This window comes from Phasianus colchicus, chromosome 5 (genome assembly GCF_987193195.1).
Source record: "Phasianus colchicus chromosome 5, bPhaCol1.hap1.1, whole genome shotgun sequence".
Taxonomy (NCBI): domain Eukaryota; kingdom Metazoa; phylum Chordata; class Aves; order Galliformes; family Phasianidae; genus Phasianus; species Phasianus colchicus.
The window spans coordinates 11,545,385-11,564,052 of record NC_143440.1 but is presented as its reverse complement, the minus strand read 5'-3'; the positions used below and the strand labels follow the sequence as shown (position 1 = coordinate 11,564,052).

The following is an 18,668-nucleotide window of genomic DNA, read 5'->3' as shown; positions in this document are numbered from 1 at the left end:
ATTACTCTACCCTTAAAAACCTGCTAGGTGCTTACCTTGACACATTATAGTCCTGATGAGATCTCTTACTGTTACTCCGTTCCCATTTAGAAGATGGTAACTCTATAGGTGGAATACCAGAAGCTCCTGAAGATCGTCTCAGCTGTGGTGTTGGCAGGCTATTCCTGCTAATTAATCCCTGTTGAATAATTTCATTATAGTTGAAATTGATGTAATTGAAATTAGATAGTAAGACTTTATTTTTTTTCTTACTGTAGATAAGATATGTCACTACTGTTGTTTATGGTAAAATAAGAAGCACAGTATTTCATCTTCATTCTTACTGATCAAGAAAATCAAAAAGATGTATTTAAAAATTATTTAGCTTATTACGAATAGTTACATTTTGTTGTTGGTGGTGGTGGTTTTGTTGTTTTATTTTTCTTCTTTTGTTTGTTTGAAATTCACATGGTTCAACAATTAGTCCTCAATTGCTTTCAGAAATTGAGATCTTGTAGAGACAGCCAAATGCTGTAGGGCTATGGATGATTTTTTCTACTCGATTCAATCACACAGCTACATAATCAGCTTTCAAGCACCCAGAATAACCCCAGATTTCAGTAACTCAGATAAAAAATATTGACATATGTTGTGAAAAATAAAGAAAAGATGACACAGGGCCGAGCTCTGGTACATCAAGGCTCCCTCTCTGCTTCCCCGCTAGTCTCATAGTACCAAGGAGGCTTCCCAAACACCTCTCCACTCCCAGCCTTGAAGCTGTATTATTTTAGACATGCTGTAGCCCAAAAACAGAGAATCACTTTCGTGATTCTCAAATGGTCCTTTATGGAAATAAGTCAGAACTTACTAGCTCTGCCTTACTGAACTACACTCAGAAATGTATAGCAACATTTAAATAGTAACTAAGAGAACCCAGGTAATAGAAATGATAGGATCATTGAACCTACACTGCAAAACTTGTTTAGATCTGGCTTATCTGCATTTATTGCGCACAAAACCTATATATTGCATTCTAACCATTTAAGAAATCTGACTCCTTTCAGTCTACAATCCACTTGGTTAATTTGACCTTTGATATGTCCATTCAACCTGGGGAGGAAGGTACTGTTCCACATAACTGAGATAAATGGAATCAAACCTTGCTAAGAAAAAACACAACAGCAACAAAAAACGATGCCAAGAAAAAAATGTTTTGAACAAAGAATTTAAAAGGAACATTTGCAGTATTGAGTAAGGTCTACAGGATCATGTATGAGGACAAGTGACCCTCAGATACTAACTTCAAAAGGTCTAGCAGAAATTACGACTTCACAGTTTTAAGTTTCATCGAGTGGTCAAAGATCTTACCTCACTCACTACCATATACTTCATATAATGGAAAAATGTTAACACAAAATATCAGTTTCTGACCCCAAAACGTCAGACTGCTCTGAGTCCTTGATATAAGATGTACTTCGACCCTGTTTGCTTTGCTGCAAAAAGCAACAGTCACAGCCAGAAAGGTGAAACTGTACAAGCAGAACAAGACCACTATCTCCACAGAAACCTGCAGTAGCCCTTAGCCAGCCCTACTAGAATGAGAACCAGAGGAAAGTATTCTGTCAAATTAGACAAACCAGTTACGGCAATGCTGCACTAGAGCAACAAAATATTCAGATGGGCAGGCAGTGAAGGTGTTAATTAAGCCACTCTTGCAGAGTGATTTGCTATGCTGAAGTTAAGCAAGCAAACAAAATCAAAGGCAGAGCTGAAGTCAGTCAAATATGTGCTGGAAAAGCTACATGCTGGAAGCAGTTAGGTAGGCAGCAAGGCTATGCAGCACCTGTAAACTGTCTAACAAAAAAAGAATGGACTGATGCCTTAAGATAATCTTCAAGAGAACAGAGAAAATAGCTAAAACTGTAAAAGCAAGACTCAAAAATTCCTCTAGGTTGGGCATTTAGCCCAGAAAAGGCAGCAAGTTTTCTGAGCCCAGACTTTGGTCAGAACACAACATTGAGCACTATGCACTGTCAGGCTTAGAAAGGACTTCTGCGTCAGAAGACTCTCTTGCAACACGGGGACCACAGCTGAAAATCCCTGACAGTAGAGCAGAAAAGTCTACTCCCTGAAACAAGCACATATGTCAGCATAATACTGAAAGAAGGCTCTAGCACGTGCACTGAATCTGGCTTGTGATCCAGTTTATCTGACCCCAAGATGCTAAGCCAGCAATGTGGCCAGTTTGGGACAACCTGCCAACAGTCTGGAAATGCAAGTAACGCAGTGCAGGGACTATTTTTTCTAGACATATCTATGTATATTTGAATGGCAACACACACACAGTGACAATGAAAAAGTAATTTGACCTTGAGTGACTTTCGATCTCCTTTTTCAGCAGGATCGTCTACTTCAGGACAGGGGAAGAAACCAGGAAATGGTGTGAATGGATTAGCCTTTGGCCTGCATGTGCCTGAGAAAGCACCAATCAAACTATTAATGCTTCGAAGGGAAGAAATCACTTGCGGTGGAAGGGATGGGTCAGTCAGGAGGTCTGTTAGCATGCTCCGAGCCTCATTTAGTACTGAAAGATCAACTCCAGTTCCACTGCCAGCATTCTAAAATAGATGGAATTGTTGCAAACTATTAACATGTCAAAACATTTAACCTTGTTATAAATTTTAAGTAAGTATCCTATCTCCTGTAAAATATTTTTCTTTTAAAGAAAATACATACATAGACATACTAACAAAGCAACTTTTAGTAGTATTTCTCATGCAAATAAGAAAAATCCTCAAAATTCAACACTAACTACCAGTTATTTTTACTCTTTTAAAAACCTATCCCATTTCTTCTCACTTTAATTTTTTATTACTTTGTCTTAGAAGCAAAATTAATACTCTACATCCTCCAACAATGGCAACAGAAACTTTGGTGATCAAACTGTTGTAAGATTGTAAGAAGTAAAATTTCCACAGCATCACTATCAGTATTATTTCTATTTATATTGAAATAAATCCTAAAAATTGTCTCAAAAACATAATTAGTGTCATTTGTTTTTATTTGGCACAGCTCCCTGAATAGAAGCAGGAATAGCTAATTAGATGCCAGTATTAACACAAAAAAGAGTGAGAAACAAACATTCAGGAAAAGAGGTCAGATCCTGGTAGGCCTGAGTTTTCTAACATCTGTGGGGAATCACTCCCTAATCTTATGCTAATGAACATTTAAAGGACAATCAATCAATCAATAAGCAAGCAAAATTGCTCCCATCTTAGCTGAGTTTGATACTGCTCCCATGTAGGTCACAGGAAGCAGAGCCCAGTCAACTTCCTCTGACTGCTACATATCAAATCACTGCTATGTAGATACAATAAACTAGAGTGCATTAGAACAACTTAGCTAACTAAAACTTCTGTACTCAGTCAAATTTCATCAGAGAATAATTAGATTCATAACACACTGACCTGGTAGTAGGGCTTGTACCACTGCTTCAAATCCCAATCCCAAAGTATCATCTGTAATAAAGAAGAGTAACAGTTGATATGTTAATGCTTATAAACAAAAATAGAATAAATATTGATTATGTGGTACAGTACTTTTATTTTTCCAAATGAAACGAAGACTATTTTCTCTGTCAATGCTACAACAGCTAAAATCCTTAAGAAATGTCTGAATAAATTCCTATGCAACAGGGATCTTTTGATGACAGACAAAACTATATGGATTTACTTTAATAATTCTAGGTTTTTGATAAAACATTAAGATCTAAAATAAAGCATCTAAGTCTATTCATCTAGACTTGTAAAAGTCAATCTATTCTAAAATCCAATATATTTTATAAATACAGTTATCAGGAGAATAAGTATCCAGCTACTAAACTCAGGAAACGAAAAGTATACGATTTTTTCTTCCTCAAACTATAAAATACATCCCCCATCCTTCAGGATATGGGCTACTAGGCTTGGCAAATCTCATAATGGAACTTTCTACAAGAACAGCAGAAGCACAGAGTAAAAAAAAATTAATACAGTAAGCAAATTGCAATGTCAAAGTAAATTTACAGCTAAATCTTGTGTCTAATAAAATAAATTGCTGCAATAAGCTCAAAACTGAAAAACCTAAGTTACTGGATATATTTTGTATGGGGTAATTTACAAATTCATATCATTTGTAGAATATTTAAAACAGCCTGTGAACAAAAAGTTAGGAAAAAAGGAAAAAGTTTTCTTTACACTAAAACCTATTACTGCATTAAAATCCAATAAAGACCTATGAGGAGAGGAAAAAAAAATCACATAAGAATTTGTCAAGAAAACATTCAAAGAGAAGCCACTGAAAGATTTCAAGTCGTTTTGCATACGTTGAATTATGGTTGGGTAAAGCACTGTAGGCCTGATCCTACTGTTTTCATTTATACTCTTTTATTATTTCAATTCTAGAATCATTACTCAGTTTGTTAACACACATGAACAAGGAATTTGCAACAGCTGATAGATGGAAACCGGGAATTCTGCAGCGGGACGCATATTTAGACAAGCTTTCCTAAATACATTTTATATATATACATATATTTCATACACACACACATACAAAATATTTATCATAATCTAGCAAAACTGCCTCTCCAGTTTCTCTATCTTTTTGCCCAATAAAATTTGGACTCAACTGACCAATTAGAGTCAACCGCGGGAGTCTACAATCTTATGAGTCATACTCTGAACATAAGTTATTTCTGTTGTAGATGAAAATTACAAAATACTGTAGACAATTCATTATTTGGGAATATTTTGTTCATTTCTGTTAAAGGAGAGTCAGACAGAATCCTGAAGTTAAGGAAGCTAAGTTAAGGAGGTATTGTGGCAGAGATACAGGATGAAAGGTGGACAATCTAGGAAAAGCCCCTTGACTTAATGATTCCTAAAAAGAGAAATAAAAGGGAGATTGGTTATCTGGGATACACATACATATAACCAGGTCCATGAACAGGAGAAGTTGTGTAACACAGCTGACTACACCAGTGTGTGTGCTAATATCACTGCTATTAGCCTCTCAGAAGTGACACTGACTATCACACTAAACTGTGAAATGAGAGATATGCAGCAAAAACACCCTGCAGCTGAGAAATCAAGCCATCTGTGCCACCTTGTCCACATACTCTCCCAGAACCAAACCATATCTCATTACTAAGACTTAGTACTGGCTCTTTTTTATATGCTTTTTCTCCAGCATTAAAATATCCAAGTAAATACAAAAAATATACTGAGACACACTGTTATTAGAGCAACATATGTGCCTTGGCAGTACATGCATTGCCCTACATATACTTTCCAAACTTGCATGCAAACTTAAATGGCCATTCTGAATGACATTGGCTTTCTCTAAACTGATTCATATGTGTTTTCTGAGTCCTATTTTCACAATAACAATTGCTAATCTTTTGGTAGAAATTGAATACATTGTACCAATTGTTGCCCACCATTCAGAACTTTGGTAGTAGCTCTGTGAAATGTCCATCGTATGCATTCAGCATCATTAGTCACATTAAATTACAACAGGCAACCTAAAACCGTAGGGTTTGGTGACTATTGTGTTTCCCTACTCTGTAAATATAATGAAATACAACATCTGTGATGACAATGCCTAAAAGTTAAATTCATTTAATTGATTGATTTGCTTACTTTAGGAAATGTAAATGAAATCGCTTTTCTATTTATCTAATAAGACTGCATGGATTTCACAGCTCGTGGCAGTCTATACCAGCTGTATCAATATTTCATTCTCTTAAAAATCTGATAGAGAACATAGCTTAGAACTTCCCTTTCTTCCCAGAGCCATTCAAACTGAAACATTTTTGTGAGCTCTGTATAGAAAGCACTGTAATACCGTCATTCATTAAAAAAAAAAAAAGGCTCCTCAATACCTCAGGTTAAAAACAATATCTGTATTTGAAAAAGCATTCGCTTGCAGGAGGAGTGTTTTGTTACTTTCTGCTTGAATATGATTATGAATCTACCAGCCAAATAGCTTCACGAAACCCACCAAAACCACAAAAGAACGTCAGCAACACAATCTGAAGATACTATCAGCTTCAAGTACGTCAACAGCGCTCACTTAATTTTTCAGTGAGCAAAAAATAAAAACAACATACAAGGAATGAAATTCAGATGTCTGCTATGTTCCAAAAGTGTTCAGTCTTTCTGACTTCTTAACAGCCACTAAATTACCAGGGTAGAGCAAGGTTCTAATTATTCTCTGATGAATTAATTCATTTGCACAACAAAACTGGCACACACAAATGAAAACAAAGACAACTCTTTTTTTTCCCCTTTCTTCAACCTATAGTTACAGAGCTCAAATAAGGTACCAATGCCTTTGCCTCCTAGTTCATATTTTGCAATCCTGGAAATTTTTCTGCTTATTTTTATAGGTGAGAGAGCTATGTTTGAATTTGTTCCTCCAAGACTAACAGCTCTTTCCTGGGGCAAACACAATGTTCCACGCTGGCACTTGCCCAGCAGAAGGTGTAGAAAGTGTCAGTGAAGAAATGCAGGCTGCACAGCAGCACTACCCAGGCAAGGGCAACACCTACAGTCTCCTCTTTTTTGTTATCTTCACACGGACACTATTTAGCACCACATTTAAAGTTACAACGACACCCACTTGCTATGATAACTGAAGATGGCTAACTGCTTAAGCATGTGCATGGGCTGAGAACAGCCGTATTACATGAAGTAAGATTGACTCAGAAATGAAGACCTTAATGGTTTGAGGTTTTAAAAATTCGTCTAGCTACCACAGCCTCGTTAATCAAACCCTTTCTAAAAACCTAAACATACAAGATGACTTTTAGCCTGTCAGTGATGAGCAGTGCAGTAGTGACAAACACTGTCTAGCCATACTCATGCATCTTATTAGCACCAGAACATGTCTGTTCTGGTAAAGGTACCAAACCTTTAACTGCAGATGTTTTTACTAACACAACAGCTTTCTTCTGTGTGTGTACACAAATGTGTAAACCAATAAGTACACAACTCATATATCAGCTGTCCAGTTAAGCTCTGGAGAACAGATCTATAGGACTAAAAGTTCAAAGACTTCCTCTCTGCGTTAGCACCATCTTAGTAGAGAAACAACCTCAAAATGTGAGAAGCGTGAACTATTCATTGCTACCACTAAAACTTCTGTCCTATACCCACCCAGTGCACACAAGGAACACCAATGCGTGCTGTTCACACAAAACCTACTTCCAGTGCAAATCCTGGTTTGATATTTTAAATGGGATGGCAGCATTTCATCCACAATTTCACTTAAATGAAAAGCTTCACAGCTCAGATTCATGATTGAAAATTTTCTATTTTCATTTAAATCAGAAGATTCAAGCTTTACCACTGATTTCAATTTTCTCAGCAAAGGACCTAAACTAATTTTGAAGTAACGGAACACAGGTTCATCTGTGTGTTACCAACAGGTTATTATTATTCTTTTTTGTTCACTATACATCATCATTAATTAAAAACCTAATCTCATAAGATTGTACTGTTTTACCACAGCTACCAGGCTACCACTGTGCATGTTAAGTGTAAATCTTCCATCTGGCACATTCTGAAGTAATTAAAATAACCTGATTAAAACTGTAGGCCCAATCTCTTCCACCAAGCACAGTAGAAAAACTGCTGTTGCTCAAACAGTTAATACTTTTCCACGGTAAATACAACTTGGTAGAATTCTGTTCTACCCAGATCCTTACAAGTTAATAATGAAAGGGAACGATCACCTTATCTTAGATGCTGAAAATAGGCCACAAGGTGGCGCTCACATCCAGAAAGCCTCCTTCTTCAAAAAACTTGGAGAGAAAGGAACAGAAACTAGTAGTGTTTGTCCTCTGCAGAACCGAAGTGGTTTTAGGAACAAAGAGGGTGGGGGGGGGCAGCTTTAAAGGTTATCACAGCTGACAAATCTTGCTTCTTCACAAACACTTCTCTGCTTAAGGAAGAACCCCCTCTTTCCCATTCTAGTCAGAAACTACTGATCAGCTACACTTACTACCTCACTATGTAGCACGCTCAGTTCAATTAGCTTAAGTAGCACTGCAACTGCATTTCGAAATAGTAAAAAGGCAATATCTCTGGAATTACTATTTTTGAGAATTTGGCAGTGAAAATTTTAATAAATTACTGTGGATTGTCAACAAAAGTTACGGAGAATTGCACTAATCTTTGAGCAGAATGAAAATAAAAGGGAAATGGTTAATTTTAACTTAATGTAAATAGATCTTCAAATACGTCTCAGGCAGAGCCTCAGCAATTTTTGATTTTGCAACCATTGGACTTGTTGCAGAAAGATCCATACTCTGAAATACTAAGATTTTGTAACCCGCTTGCATGTAACATTCCTCTGTATCTCCTCTAACAAGAAACACCTGAAGAGGAACTTGAGTCACAGAAGTTCTGAGTTACAGATCACTCCTACTTGAGCCTCTGAGCAGCAATTTGTAGTGCCAGCACTACAGAAGTCACACCACTGGAAGCTAATAGGATTGCTGTGGGCTCTGATAACGCCGATGAACTTTGGGTGAGGTGATAAAATTATGGCTTTCCACTCCCCATGAGCTCGTACACCGGATTACCAGTCGGCCTAGAAGATGAGTTCTCATCTCAGCCTGACTACTCCTTGAGACTCCCAGTTCATCCAAAGGGCAATGGTCACCCTGTCTTGTTTTCATGTAACTGCTTGTCAGGCTGAGTGGGGTTTTGAAGGAAAGTTACTACTACAACAAAACTATTACAAACAACAATGAAAAAAGGTACAAATGTACTACAGTACTAGATGTTCATTGACAGTTGACATCTGTATTATGCTTAAATATAATAACTGAAATCTATGTCGTCGGTATAATAAGTTTCAATACAGTTAAATTGAGATGAAGCAGCATACAAAAATGCTTTATGTACAAGTGGCTGTTTTGGATTTGGGCACCTGGGGCACCATCAGCTGAGATGATGGGTTTAGCTCAAAGTGAAACGTGCCACTCAAGTTAAGCTATGAGTCCCAAGGAGGGAATTTTTATCACTGGAAATGAAGTTTAAAAGCTAGAAAATAATTGTTAGTTCTTAAGGACAAAGTAACGACTTAGAAGATTTAATTGCTACATTCAGATCTACAGATGTTTAGTTGCATCTAAGGAAATCTTAAGTATGTATCACTTACTGGAAACATGCAGCAAAATGGTCACTGTGCATCAGGTATTACCCTTTGTTTATACTCCAGAGGAATGCCATGCAATTTGAACCAAAGAATTTTCTAACACTATTAGAAATCCATCAGTTTATGGGGACAGTTGGGGCTAGAGAGGGAGAAAGAGGGATGGGATGGGAAATAAGTGAGGAGAACAGAAAAAGTCCTGACTGTTGAATAGCAGCCTAAGAATTATCAAAACTTAAGTATAGCACTTTGGCAAAGCACATGTTGTTAGCAACACCAGACACATCTGTTAAAAAATGTACACAAAGTAATAGCAGTAAAGGTCTTTCCCAATACAATTTACAGCATACACAGCCACAGGAACAAGCAACATTAATTTTACAAAGAAAAAGTAAGGAAAAAATATCACTCTAACAGATTGCAGTCTAAATAAACTAGAAGCAGATGAAAAGTAGGAGAACACAATTTAAAAAAAAAAAAAAAAAAAAGACAGTTTGTGGATTGCTTATTAAATTATTTTTCTATATAGAAAGTTATTTTTCCCATCAGGGTGCAACCAGTATTTGCAGCACAGGACCAGACATGCATTTCAGAAGAGTTGAGGATGCAAAACTTGGACTTTCTTTAGATTTTCCTTGCATGAGAGCCACAGCTCCATTTGGCTAAAATCATTCTGGATGAGGAACATTTTAGACTTCCAGAACTTTAAGCACAATAAATGCCTGGGTGTTATACTTTTCTCAACTTAGGACCATTGAAATGCTGAACTGTACAACCCGCACAAGTCCATCCACAGCATTAAGATTTGTAACATTGCTGTTTGATTGCCTAAACTAGTTACCCAGGAAGTTGCAGTTTCAGTGATGTCTTGGCGTGCCTTCTAATGCTCATTAGGAAAAGAAAACTTGTCCAATTTGATACCACTTGTTTACATTCCATGCTCTGAATATGTTAGCAGTGACAAAGTGAGTAGAAAAATGACTTCTGATCAAGTCTTTCATTGATCAAATATAAGATTCTGAGTTGCTAGTAGCATCTGGTTGACACCACCAGGCATCAGCTCCATAAGTATTTCCATAGCAACCAAGCATAGAATTCACTAAACAATGAAACCAACACCATAGCAACTTGATTCAGAAATCAACTCTGTAAAAAATCACTTCATTCAAAAGCAAAATATATATGATACTTAAGGTATGATGATATGTCAGTACCCACTAACCTTGCCATGAAAATAAAAGGGACAGGGTATAAGTAGGATATTTTTGCAATCCTAACATTTATCAATTCTTGTCTCTATATAATTTATTTATCCAAGGCTGTAAAATGTCTAATAGACTGTGAAGTACATAGCCACAGTCTTTGAAGAGAAACTGAATGTACTTTCCTAGTTCTGAGGTCTGGATATGTGTACTGATGCTTCCATCCTAAACTAAGCTGAAGTCTTTCAAAGAATTATTTTCAATTTTGTAAGGAACCTAATATATACTTTCATTGCAAAGAGTCTTAATCCTACTTAATTAGTTTATTAAACTCCCATTTGATACATCAAGTACTATGTGCAATGGATTTGCCTGGGCAGATAAGAACGACATGGGAACATACAGATTCTGCCTACTAAAATGCTTTTACTACACTCCAAGATACCCGATACAAAATGCTCCTTTGCAACGCTAAAGTTTCAAGGAAGTCTTCAGCAGGCTTATTCAAACTGTTAATAACAATGCCTGCAGGTGCATGAAAAAACACTTTTTTGATTGGCTGATTTTGGTTTTTTTTTTCTCCTTTTGTTTTCTCTTTATTTTTAAACAAGATGGTACTTCTGCTTTTCTAACCAGGAGTATCAGCAGGTCAGCCTCCACTTTGCCTGCTATAGAAAGTTAACACTTCTCTTTTTTTTTTTCCTCCCTTATATTTGCTCAGATCTTCAATATTTTCAAACATTTCAAAAAGCTTTAAAAGGTGTTTTGCCTATTAAGAGAAAGTGTTTTTTGTGCGTGTGTGGGGTTTTTTTTTTCCCCCTCTTTATGTAGCTAAAGAAAAAAAACTGGCTAAAACCACACTTATGTCATTTCCTGTTCCTTCTAGGTTTTGTCAGACTTGCACGTCAGAGTAAAGGCCAACCAGTAATTTATGGCAACAGGAGGAGGGAGGGCAAAGGAAAAAAAGCCTGCTATGTGCAGATCCTTTAATTGCCAGTTACAAGCATTTTCCTTTGGAGCATGTGGTTCTAATCACCATCAAAGAGAAGAAATAGTGCTAGGTGGATTACAGCTCTGATCCAGTAGTTGCTCCGGTGTTCTGGCATTCTGTGCCCCTCTTACTGTCATGCAAAACCTAAAGCCATTATTAAAGTTGTGTTTATTTTATGAAAAGCAAAATCTAGAAACCTTTCCCAAAACGTCCTTTTCATGTCTGCTTATTATGTTAAAATGATGCACAGTAAAATCTAAAGCCTTTACTGGTGTATTGACACACTGCTGCTCTTTGTGCTGGAACAGATCAAGACAGCAACTTTAAATTTCATCTTTCTGCAATGGCTGAATGTGCACAAATCTAATGTTGAAGCAGTTTACTGTATGCTGATATATTCTTAAACGGTAACTAAAAACATTTACTAGATATGAACTGATTTCCTCTGTTACCTCCTCTTCTTTTTAATCAAGTGTTTTTTCCACCTATTACCCTAGGGATATATGAATGGAACTCTGATCTGTTTCTTGGCAGGAAACAGCAAGGAATTATTTCATATGGCCACTACTTGATGACACTGGTGTTGTTTCTTAAGCACTGAGTGCAGAGTTACTGAATTTCTCACAAAGATGTTTTATCAAAACTTTATATTTGAAAATCTCATAAAAATACTTACATTTCTCTATCTCCCCCTGTTCCCCCTCTAAAACAAGCAGCATAAAATTAAGCTGTACAGTTCTTATACACAATTTCTCAGGGCAACCAGTTCCAGTGTCTAATTATAGATTATGCAAAGTTCCCTTTCATTTCTAATCAGCCAACCTGCTTCATTTAATGCCCCCAGATTCATATAGTAAGGAAGCAAACAATCAGCACTGCATTCAGGCAGACAACTCACTGAAAGACCTGTATTTGCAAAATATCATAGTTCTTGTCCAGCTAACTTTGTGAGGCTGTATTTTCAAAACTCCCAAGTTACTACAGAGACACAGCATCCTCTGCATAAAAAGCAAAGGAAAAAAAAAAAAGATCTCAAACTTTCAATTGACTGAACACCACCACATGTATGTGTATGCACATGTATATGATGTTGTGTGTATAGACCTATCTACAGTGTTGTGTGTATCTATACAACAATTAGTGCTATTATGTATATATATGCATATATCTTAGGATACTTTTTATTTCAAACAGAATTGCCACCAATTACAAGTTTTACACAAATCAGTGATATTACCTTTCAATAACTCATCCAATCAAGGAAGATGATGACTTAACAAGTCAGAAGAAAATAGTCAAGAAGCCAGAGAAGATACTACATCATAAAATTATATATATACACACAAACACACACACTGGTGTAGTGCTGAAGTTGGAAGTTATGTATGGGGACTGAATTAACAGAATTCTCTGTTGCTCAAGCTAAAGAATTAAAAGTAATAGTTTTAAAACAGATAAGAGACTGTATTTATCAGCCCAATTACAGGAGTAGTTGGGTCAGTAAATGTTAAATTAGCATTTAAAAAAATACGTTAATGGACAAGTTTCTGGTTGCAGTGCCAGGAAATACGAGATCTCTTGGAAAAAATATGGAAATTCTGAACAAGGTAATACAGATTGCTGACAGAAACTGAGAAAAATGAGGGAATGCAAATTGCAACATTTCACAGAAAGTGCCATTTTATTTCTCTGTACCGAATTCACGCAAAGTAGTACTTGAGTTGACCTCTCTGCCTAAGAGGATGGAGGAAGACATCATTACTTTAAAGCATTAGAAAAAGACTAATTCAAATAAAACTACATTGTGAGATCCTCTACATCCCTCAAACGTTGAGCCCTGCACAGATAACTGTTTGTGCCACACTCATTTTGCAAGTGCAACGCTAATAAAGAAATGTCAGTGCAATGGGAGGGTGGTGTGCCTAATTCCACCTTGCCTCGTGGTAAACCCACGGTGATTTTTATGAGTGAAATTGATAAGCCTGCCCCTTTCCCAGAAAAAAGACTTGAAATGTATCGAGATGAGTTGATCTTAAAAATACTCAGTTAACAAAAAACTTATTTTTCATTTTGGTAGCGTGACTCAGATGGAGAAAATAATAAGAAAGAAGGAGGTCAAGATAGGTCAAGTATCTTCCAGTGATTGTACAATAAAAACAGTTATCCAGCCAATTCTACACAAACAGAAAAGTATTGGGTCATTCTTTTAAACTGCAAACACTTAGGAAAATCATCAGAACTGTAAAAAATCACATAGAAACCTACAAAGTACAAATTTTATAGTAAGAACAACATTTGTCATTTGGGACAAGTATTATTTATAACGCACTTGCAGCACAGCATACCCAATAAATCCATCAAACATTACAAATGTATGCTAAGTAACTTTTCCCTGGGGAATACCACTAATTCTTCCATTTCTCTTCTTCTATAGCCTTTTGTGTATTTGCTATGAAGTCTCATTCAGACTACATTTTTCAAAGTAGCTGTTAGTAACATGAACCCAACAACAAGAACCTACGCTGTTCTGTGATCACCTCTGTCCCCTTTTCAACAAATTCACCTCTCAGTTAGAATTCACCTCTCCTAGAATTTCATGTTTTGAGGTTTTTTCCTTAAAGCAGAAATGTTGAATTTTAAACTAACACTAACCACAGAAAAACTATGGGATGTCAAGGTTCCCAGCACTATTTGACTAGAAAAATACTGTCTTAATGAGGTGTAAAGAAAAGCTTTTACAGAAGTATACATATCAGAGCATTGTAAATGGTTATTCCATTAAATAAATAAAAACACCCTCATGATATTTATGAAAAAGACAAATAGTTGTATAGTTATTCATTTCTTTTAAAACCTGGAACCTATCCAACTTAAGCTTTATGAAAAAGATTATTTTTTATTGTAGTTATAGTTATTAAAAACACAATTCTGAAATTAATAATAGCAAATAATTTCCATGGCACTAATTTAAATTTTTTTTAAACTGAAACATGGACATTAGAACTTCCTCTCTGAATATTTTAGATGTATCAATTAACTTACATCATTCAAAAGGCATATGTTAATCAAATACCCTTGTGAAATACATACGTATTACACTAGGAGGAAGACTAGCCAAAATAAATAATCAAATATTTATTCACACTTGGTCCAATGCATGAAAGATAAGATTTAATTATAGTAACCTTCAAATGAGTAAAATCTGCACATTGAAGTATGTCACATCACACCTTGTGTCTCGCATCACAGAAAGAGAAAGCAGCAATTATACCACCTTTGAAAGAGATGCAGAAAAATGTGGGGAAGCTGTCAGAGGAAATGGACAAAAATTGGAAGAAAAACAATTGACCGCAAAATGAATTCAGAGATGAATCTTTTAAATATGTAAACACTACCAAAAATCAATAGGACTTTCTTACATGGATATTGTATCCAAGAAACCTACTGTACCCTGAAATAATGCACAGCGATTATAAATGAATCAGCCAATCTACTTTGATTTACAAAAAGAAACTATGATATGATTTCTCATTAATGCTGTAGTAGAAATCACATTTACATGGAAAGAAAGGGATAGCTCTCTTCTGGGTTGGCAATATGTTAAAACATATCAAATAAAGAATAACTGTAGGAATTTCATACAAAAGAAATAAATTACCAAAAAGACACTTCCTCAAAGATACTTATACAGAAAACTAGGCTCTTATTGCCAGGAAATACGAAGAATATCAGCCAGGAAAGAGATCTTGAAGTAATTTGCATCAGCACTGTGCTCAAATATTTGAAAAGAAACATCAAACGATACAGAAAAGCCACTGTCACTACCTAACAGTCACAGTAGGTGACATGGTCTTACAGCAGTCAAGGTACATGTTGTGGGTTGGACTAGATGATTATAGAATCATAAAATAATAGAATCTTAGAATCACAAGGTTGGAAACGACCTATAAGATCATCTAGTCCAAGCGTCTTCACACTACCACTGCTACCACAAGCTACTAAACCAGATCTCACAGCTCCTCATCCAGACGCCTCTTGAACACTGCCAGGGATGGCGACTCCACCACCTCCCTTGGCAGGCCATTCCAGTTCCTGAGCACTCTCTGAGAGAAAATGTTCTTCCTCATGTCTAACCCAAACCTCCTCTGATACAACTTGCGGCCATTTCCCCGGGTCCTGTTGGGGTTGGATCTTACTTGTCTTTTCAACCTTAATGATTCTATTCTATGAATTTACTTTTGTCCACTGCAAATAGCATAATTTAAGGTTAAACTACTTCAATACTCACATTTAAGCTGCAATGTTTTGAAGTAACAATAACCAAAATGATCAATATCATTTGGCATAAAAAGTAGTGTTGACTAGATACAAAGTGATTCTCTCTTTACTCCATTTGATAACAGCAAATAAACTGTATTTAAGACAAAAGGAAATAAACCTTATAGGAAGAACTTCCAGTGGAATTGGAAATTGCTGACACATATCCATAACATAATGGATTCTATTGAAAATAAAGATTATTGAACATGAAGATATTTTATAGACCAAATGTTTCAAACAAAAGCATGAGATTAAAGTAGGCCATAAACTCTGAGTTACAAAAATACGTTTACAGATCCATGTCTGAAATATATGGAAAGAAGAAAAAGTAAATAGTTAAGAAAAACAAGATAAGATAATACTGATAATACTGATCTTATCTTTCTTTTCATAACTATTTATTTTTTCTCTTCTTTTGCTTCCCAATCTGTCTGTTCATACTGTCTAACTTTGTTGTGCTTGTCTCTGCCAAGGACAGTCAGCTGGCCTATAAGGGCAATTAGATCAGCAAGACATAGGCTAATTGTCATAAGTATTACGAGAGATTCTGACCTAGAGATCAGTCAGTAGGAAGTGGACGGTAGGAAAAACAAATAAATGGACCATAAATCTCTCAAATTTTCAGGGAGAGAGACTAAAAAAAGACCCTGAAAAGTGATAATAGCCTTTGCTGTTAGCTTCCTTCTTTCCTTCTGTCACTTTTTACAAGTGAAAAAAAAAAAAAAAGAAAAAAAGAAAAAGCTTGTCTCTTTCCTTCAGAGTTATGTTTTGAACTTTTCTTAGTCTACACTGCACACTGGTGCTTTCCTGTTTAGTTGAAGACAGGTGTGTATGTATCAGAAATGACACTGCTTAAAGACCTGTTACTGACTCCAGCTCAGTATAAATATGAGGAATACTCCTGCTTTGACCTCTACAATCGCTGTTGCCCCACGTTTCAGTTATGCCACCTAATGATGAAAAGTATCTTTTAACACTGAAGAAGCAAAAGTAGCCAAGCTTGAAGATCAGTAAAGCTTTAAGATAAATAAAGAGGGGAGACACTTGAAGCTATGAAATATTAGGCTCAAAGGGACTGTTTTTATTCCTCCCTTACATATGATATAGATTGTAGTAACTTCTGACCCAGTGGACAGATTTAATTTAGAGCCTATTTTTTAGGCTGAGTCTTTTCACAGAAGCTAATTCCAGTTGAAAGAGACTATGTGTGAATGAATGTTTGAAATATATCCTCTACATTATGTCACACGCAGCCTAACTTGAGGGCTGTAAATCACCCTACCTCTAAACACTATGCAAATACATAGAAAGCCAGCCTCCTCAAATTACTGCAATTTGAAATATATATAACTATATGCAAAAATGATTTGAACACTGAAAGCAAGAGATAATTTATAACTATCTCCAGATTCTAACTTCCTTCTCACCTCCAACAGAATGTATACATATCTCCAATGTTTTTTGCACATACAAAGAGGACTTATATAACAAGTTTAGAAGAACAGAAAGACCATCACTACTCTGAGAAGTGAAATGAGAAAAGCTGGCATCTAGAGAAAATTAAAAATATAAAAAACAATCAAACACTCGTCATGACCACAAAACCTAAACCACTTACATGTTTAAACATCTAAAATATGTGAACAGACCAGAAGAATTCATTGAGAGCAGCCCTGCAGAGGAAAACTTGAGGATTCTGATAGACAAAAAGCCAACAGTGTGCACTTGCAACCCAGAAGGCCAACAGCATCCTGAGCTGCATTGAAAGTGGGATGGCCAGCAGGGAGTGCAAGGTGATCGTCTCCCTCTGCTCTGCCCTTGTGAGGACCCAGCATCCAGGTCTGGAGCCCCCAGTACAAGAACAACATGGAGCTGTTGGAGCAAGTTCAGAGACCACAAAGATGACCAGAGAGGTGGAACATCTGTCCTATGAGAAAAGGCTGAGGGATCTGGGCTTTTTCAGCCTACAGAAGAGAAGGCTCCGGAGAGATCTTATTGTAGCCTTCCAGTACCTGGAAGGGAGCGTATAAACAGAAGGGAGACTGACTTTTTACATGGTCTGATAGTAATAGGACAAAGGAGAATGGTTTTATACTAAACAAAAGAGATGTAGATTAGATATTAAGAAGAAATTTGTTACTCAGAGGGCAGTGAGGCACTGGCACAGCTGCCCAGAGAAGCTGTGGATGCCCTATTCCTTTTGAAGCATTCAAGGCCAGGTTGGATGCGGATCTGGGCAGCCTGATCTAGTGCATGGCAGTCTTGCAGATGGCAGGGGATAGGAATTAGATGATCTTTAAGGTTAGTAGCAACCCAAGCGATTCTCTGATTAAAAAGTGATTTATAAACAGCAACATGATAAAGACAGAGTTTGGTTACATGGCCAGTTTGTGAGCAGAGGTGGTTTTATGTACTCCTTCAAGCTAAGGCAAGAAGGCAACAAAGCACAGAGACTTAACAGCAGTCCCCATACTTAGGCAGAAAACAAACAAACAAACAAACAAACAACAAAAAAGAACAATTTACTTTGGATTGAAATTGCTATGTAATTTTAAGAAATGAAGAACATAGGATAAGATTTTCTATTTATGTTGATGCGAAGATGCATAGAAAGACAAGGTTTATGCGCATGTTCATGGATGATGAGATTCATGCAACACGTTTTCCAGCCTCCAGAGCAGTGATGTGTACAACTACAGAATGAACATATGGATGGAGAAGCATTTTAAGGCTTGACTGCAAGGAATACTCAAAAGTCATATATCACTCTTTATGAACAGTTCTGTAGCAATACAGCTATTACTGTACATGGGATGCATGAACACAAGTATGTGAAGTACAAGAGAAATGTCAGTACTAATTTCAGAAAAATAACACTCTACTCAACAGTTTTACATGTATTTGTATAGGATATAGTTTTCCTAATGCAGACTGTTCCATTTCTTCTCTAGCTACTGCCCTTAGAAATGATC

At 36.4% G+C, this 18,668-nt stretch overlaps 1 protein-coding gene across 2 annotated transcripts in view; it reads right to left on the bottom strand.

The window, feature by feature from the left end:
• PDE3B (phosphodiesterase 3B) overlaps positions 1 to 18,668 on the bottom strand; it is a 76,680-nt gene that overhangs the window by 16,084 nt on the left and 41,928 nt on the right. Inside the window, exons 2-4 of one of the 2 annotated variants that reach the window (XM_031614055.2) lie at positions 3,447 to 3,497; positions 2,349 to 2,597; positions 36 to 178 (exon numbers count right to left, since the gene is read on the bottom strand). In XM_031614055.2, the coding sequence (XP_031469915.2) occupies positions 36 to 178; positions 2,349 to 2,597; positions 3,447 to 3,497 (443 nt within the window). The remainder of the gene's footprint in view (positions 1 to 35; positions 179 to 2,348; positions 2,598 to 3,446; positions 3,498 to 18,668) is intronic. The other variant, XM_090140487.1, reaches the window with a different exon arrangement.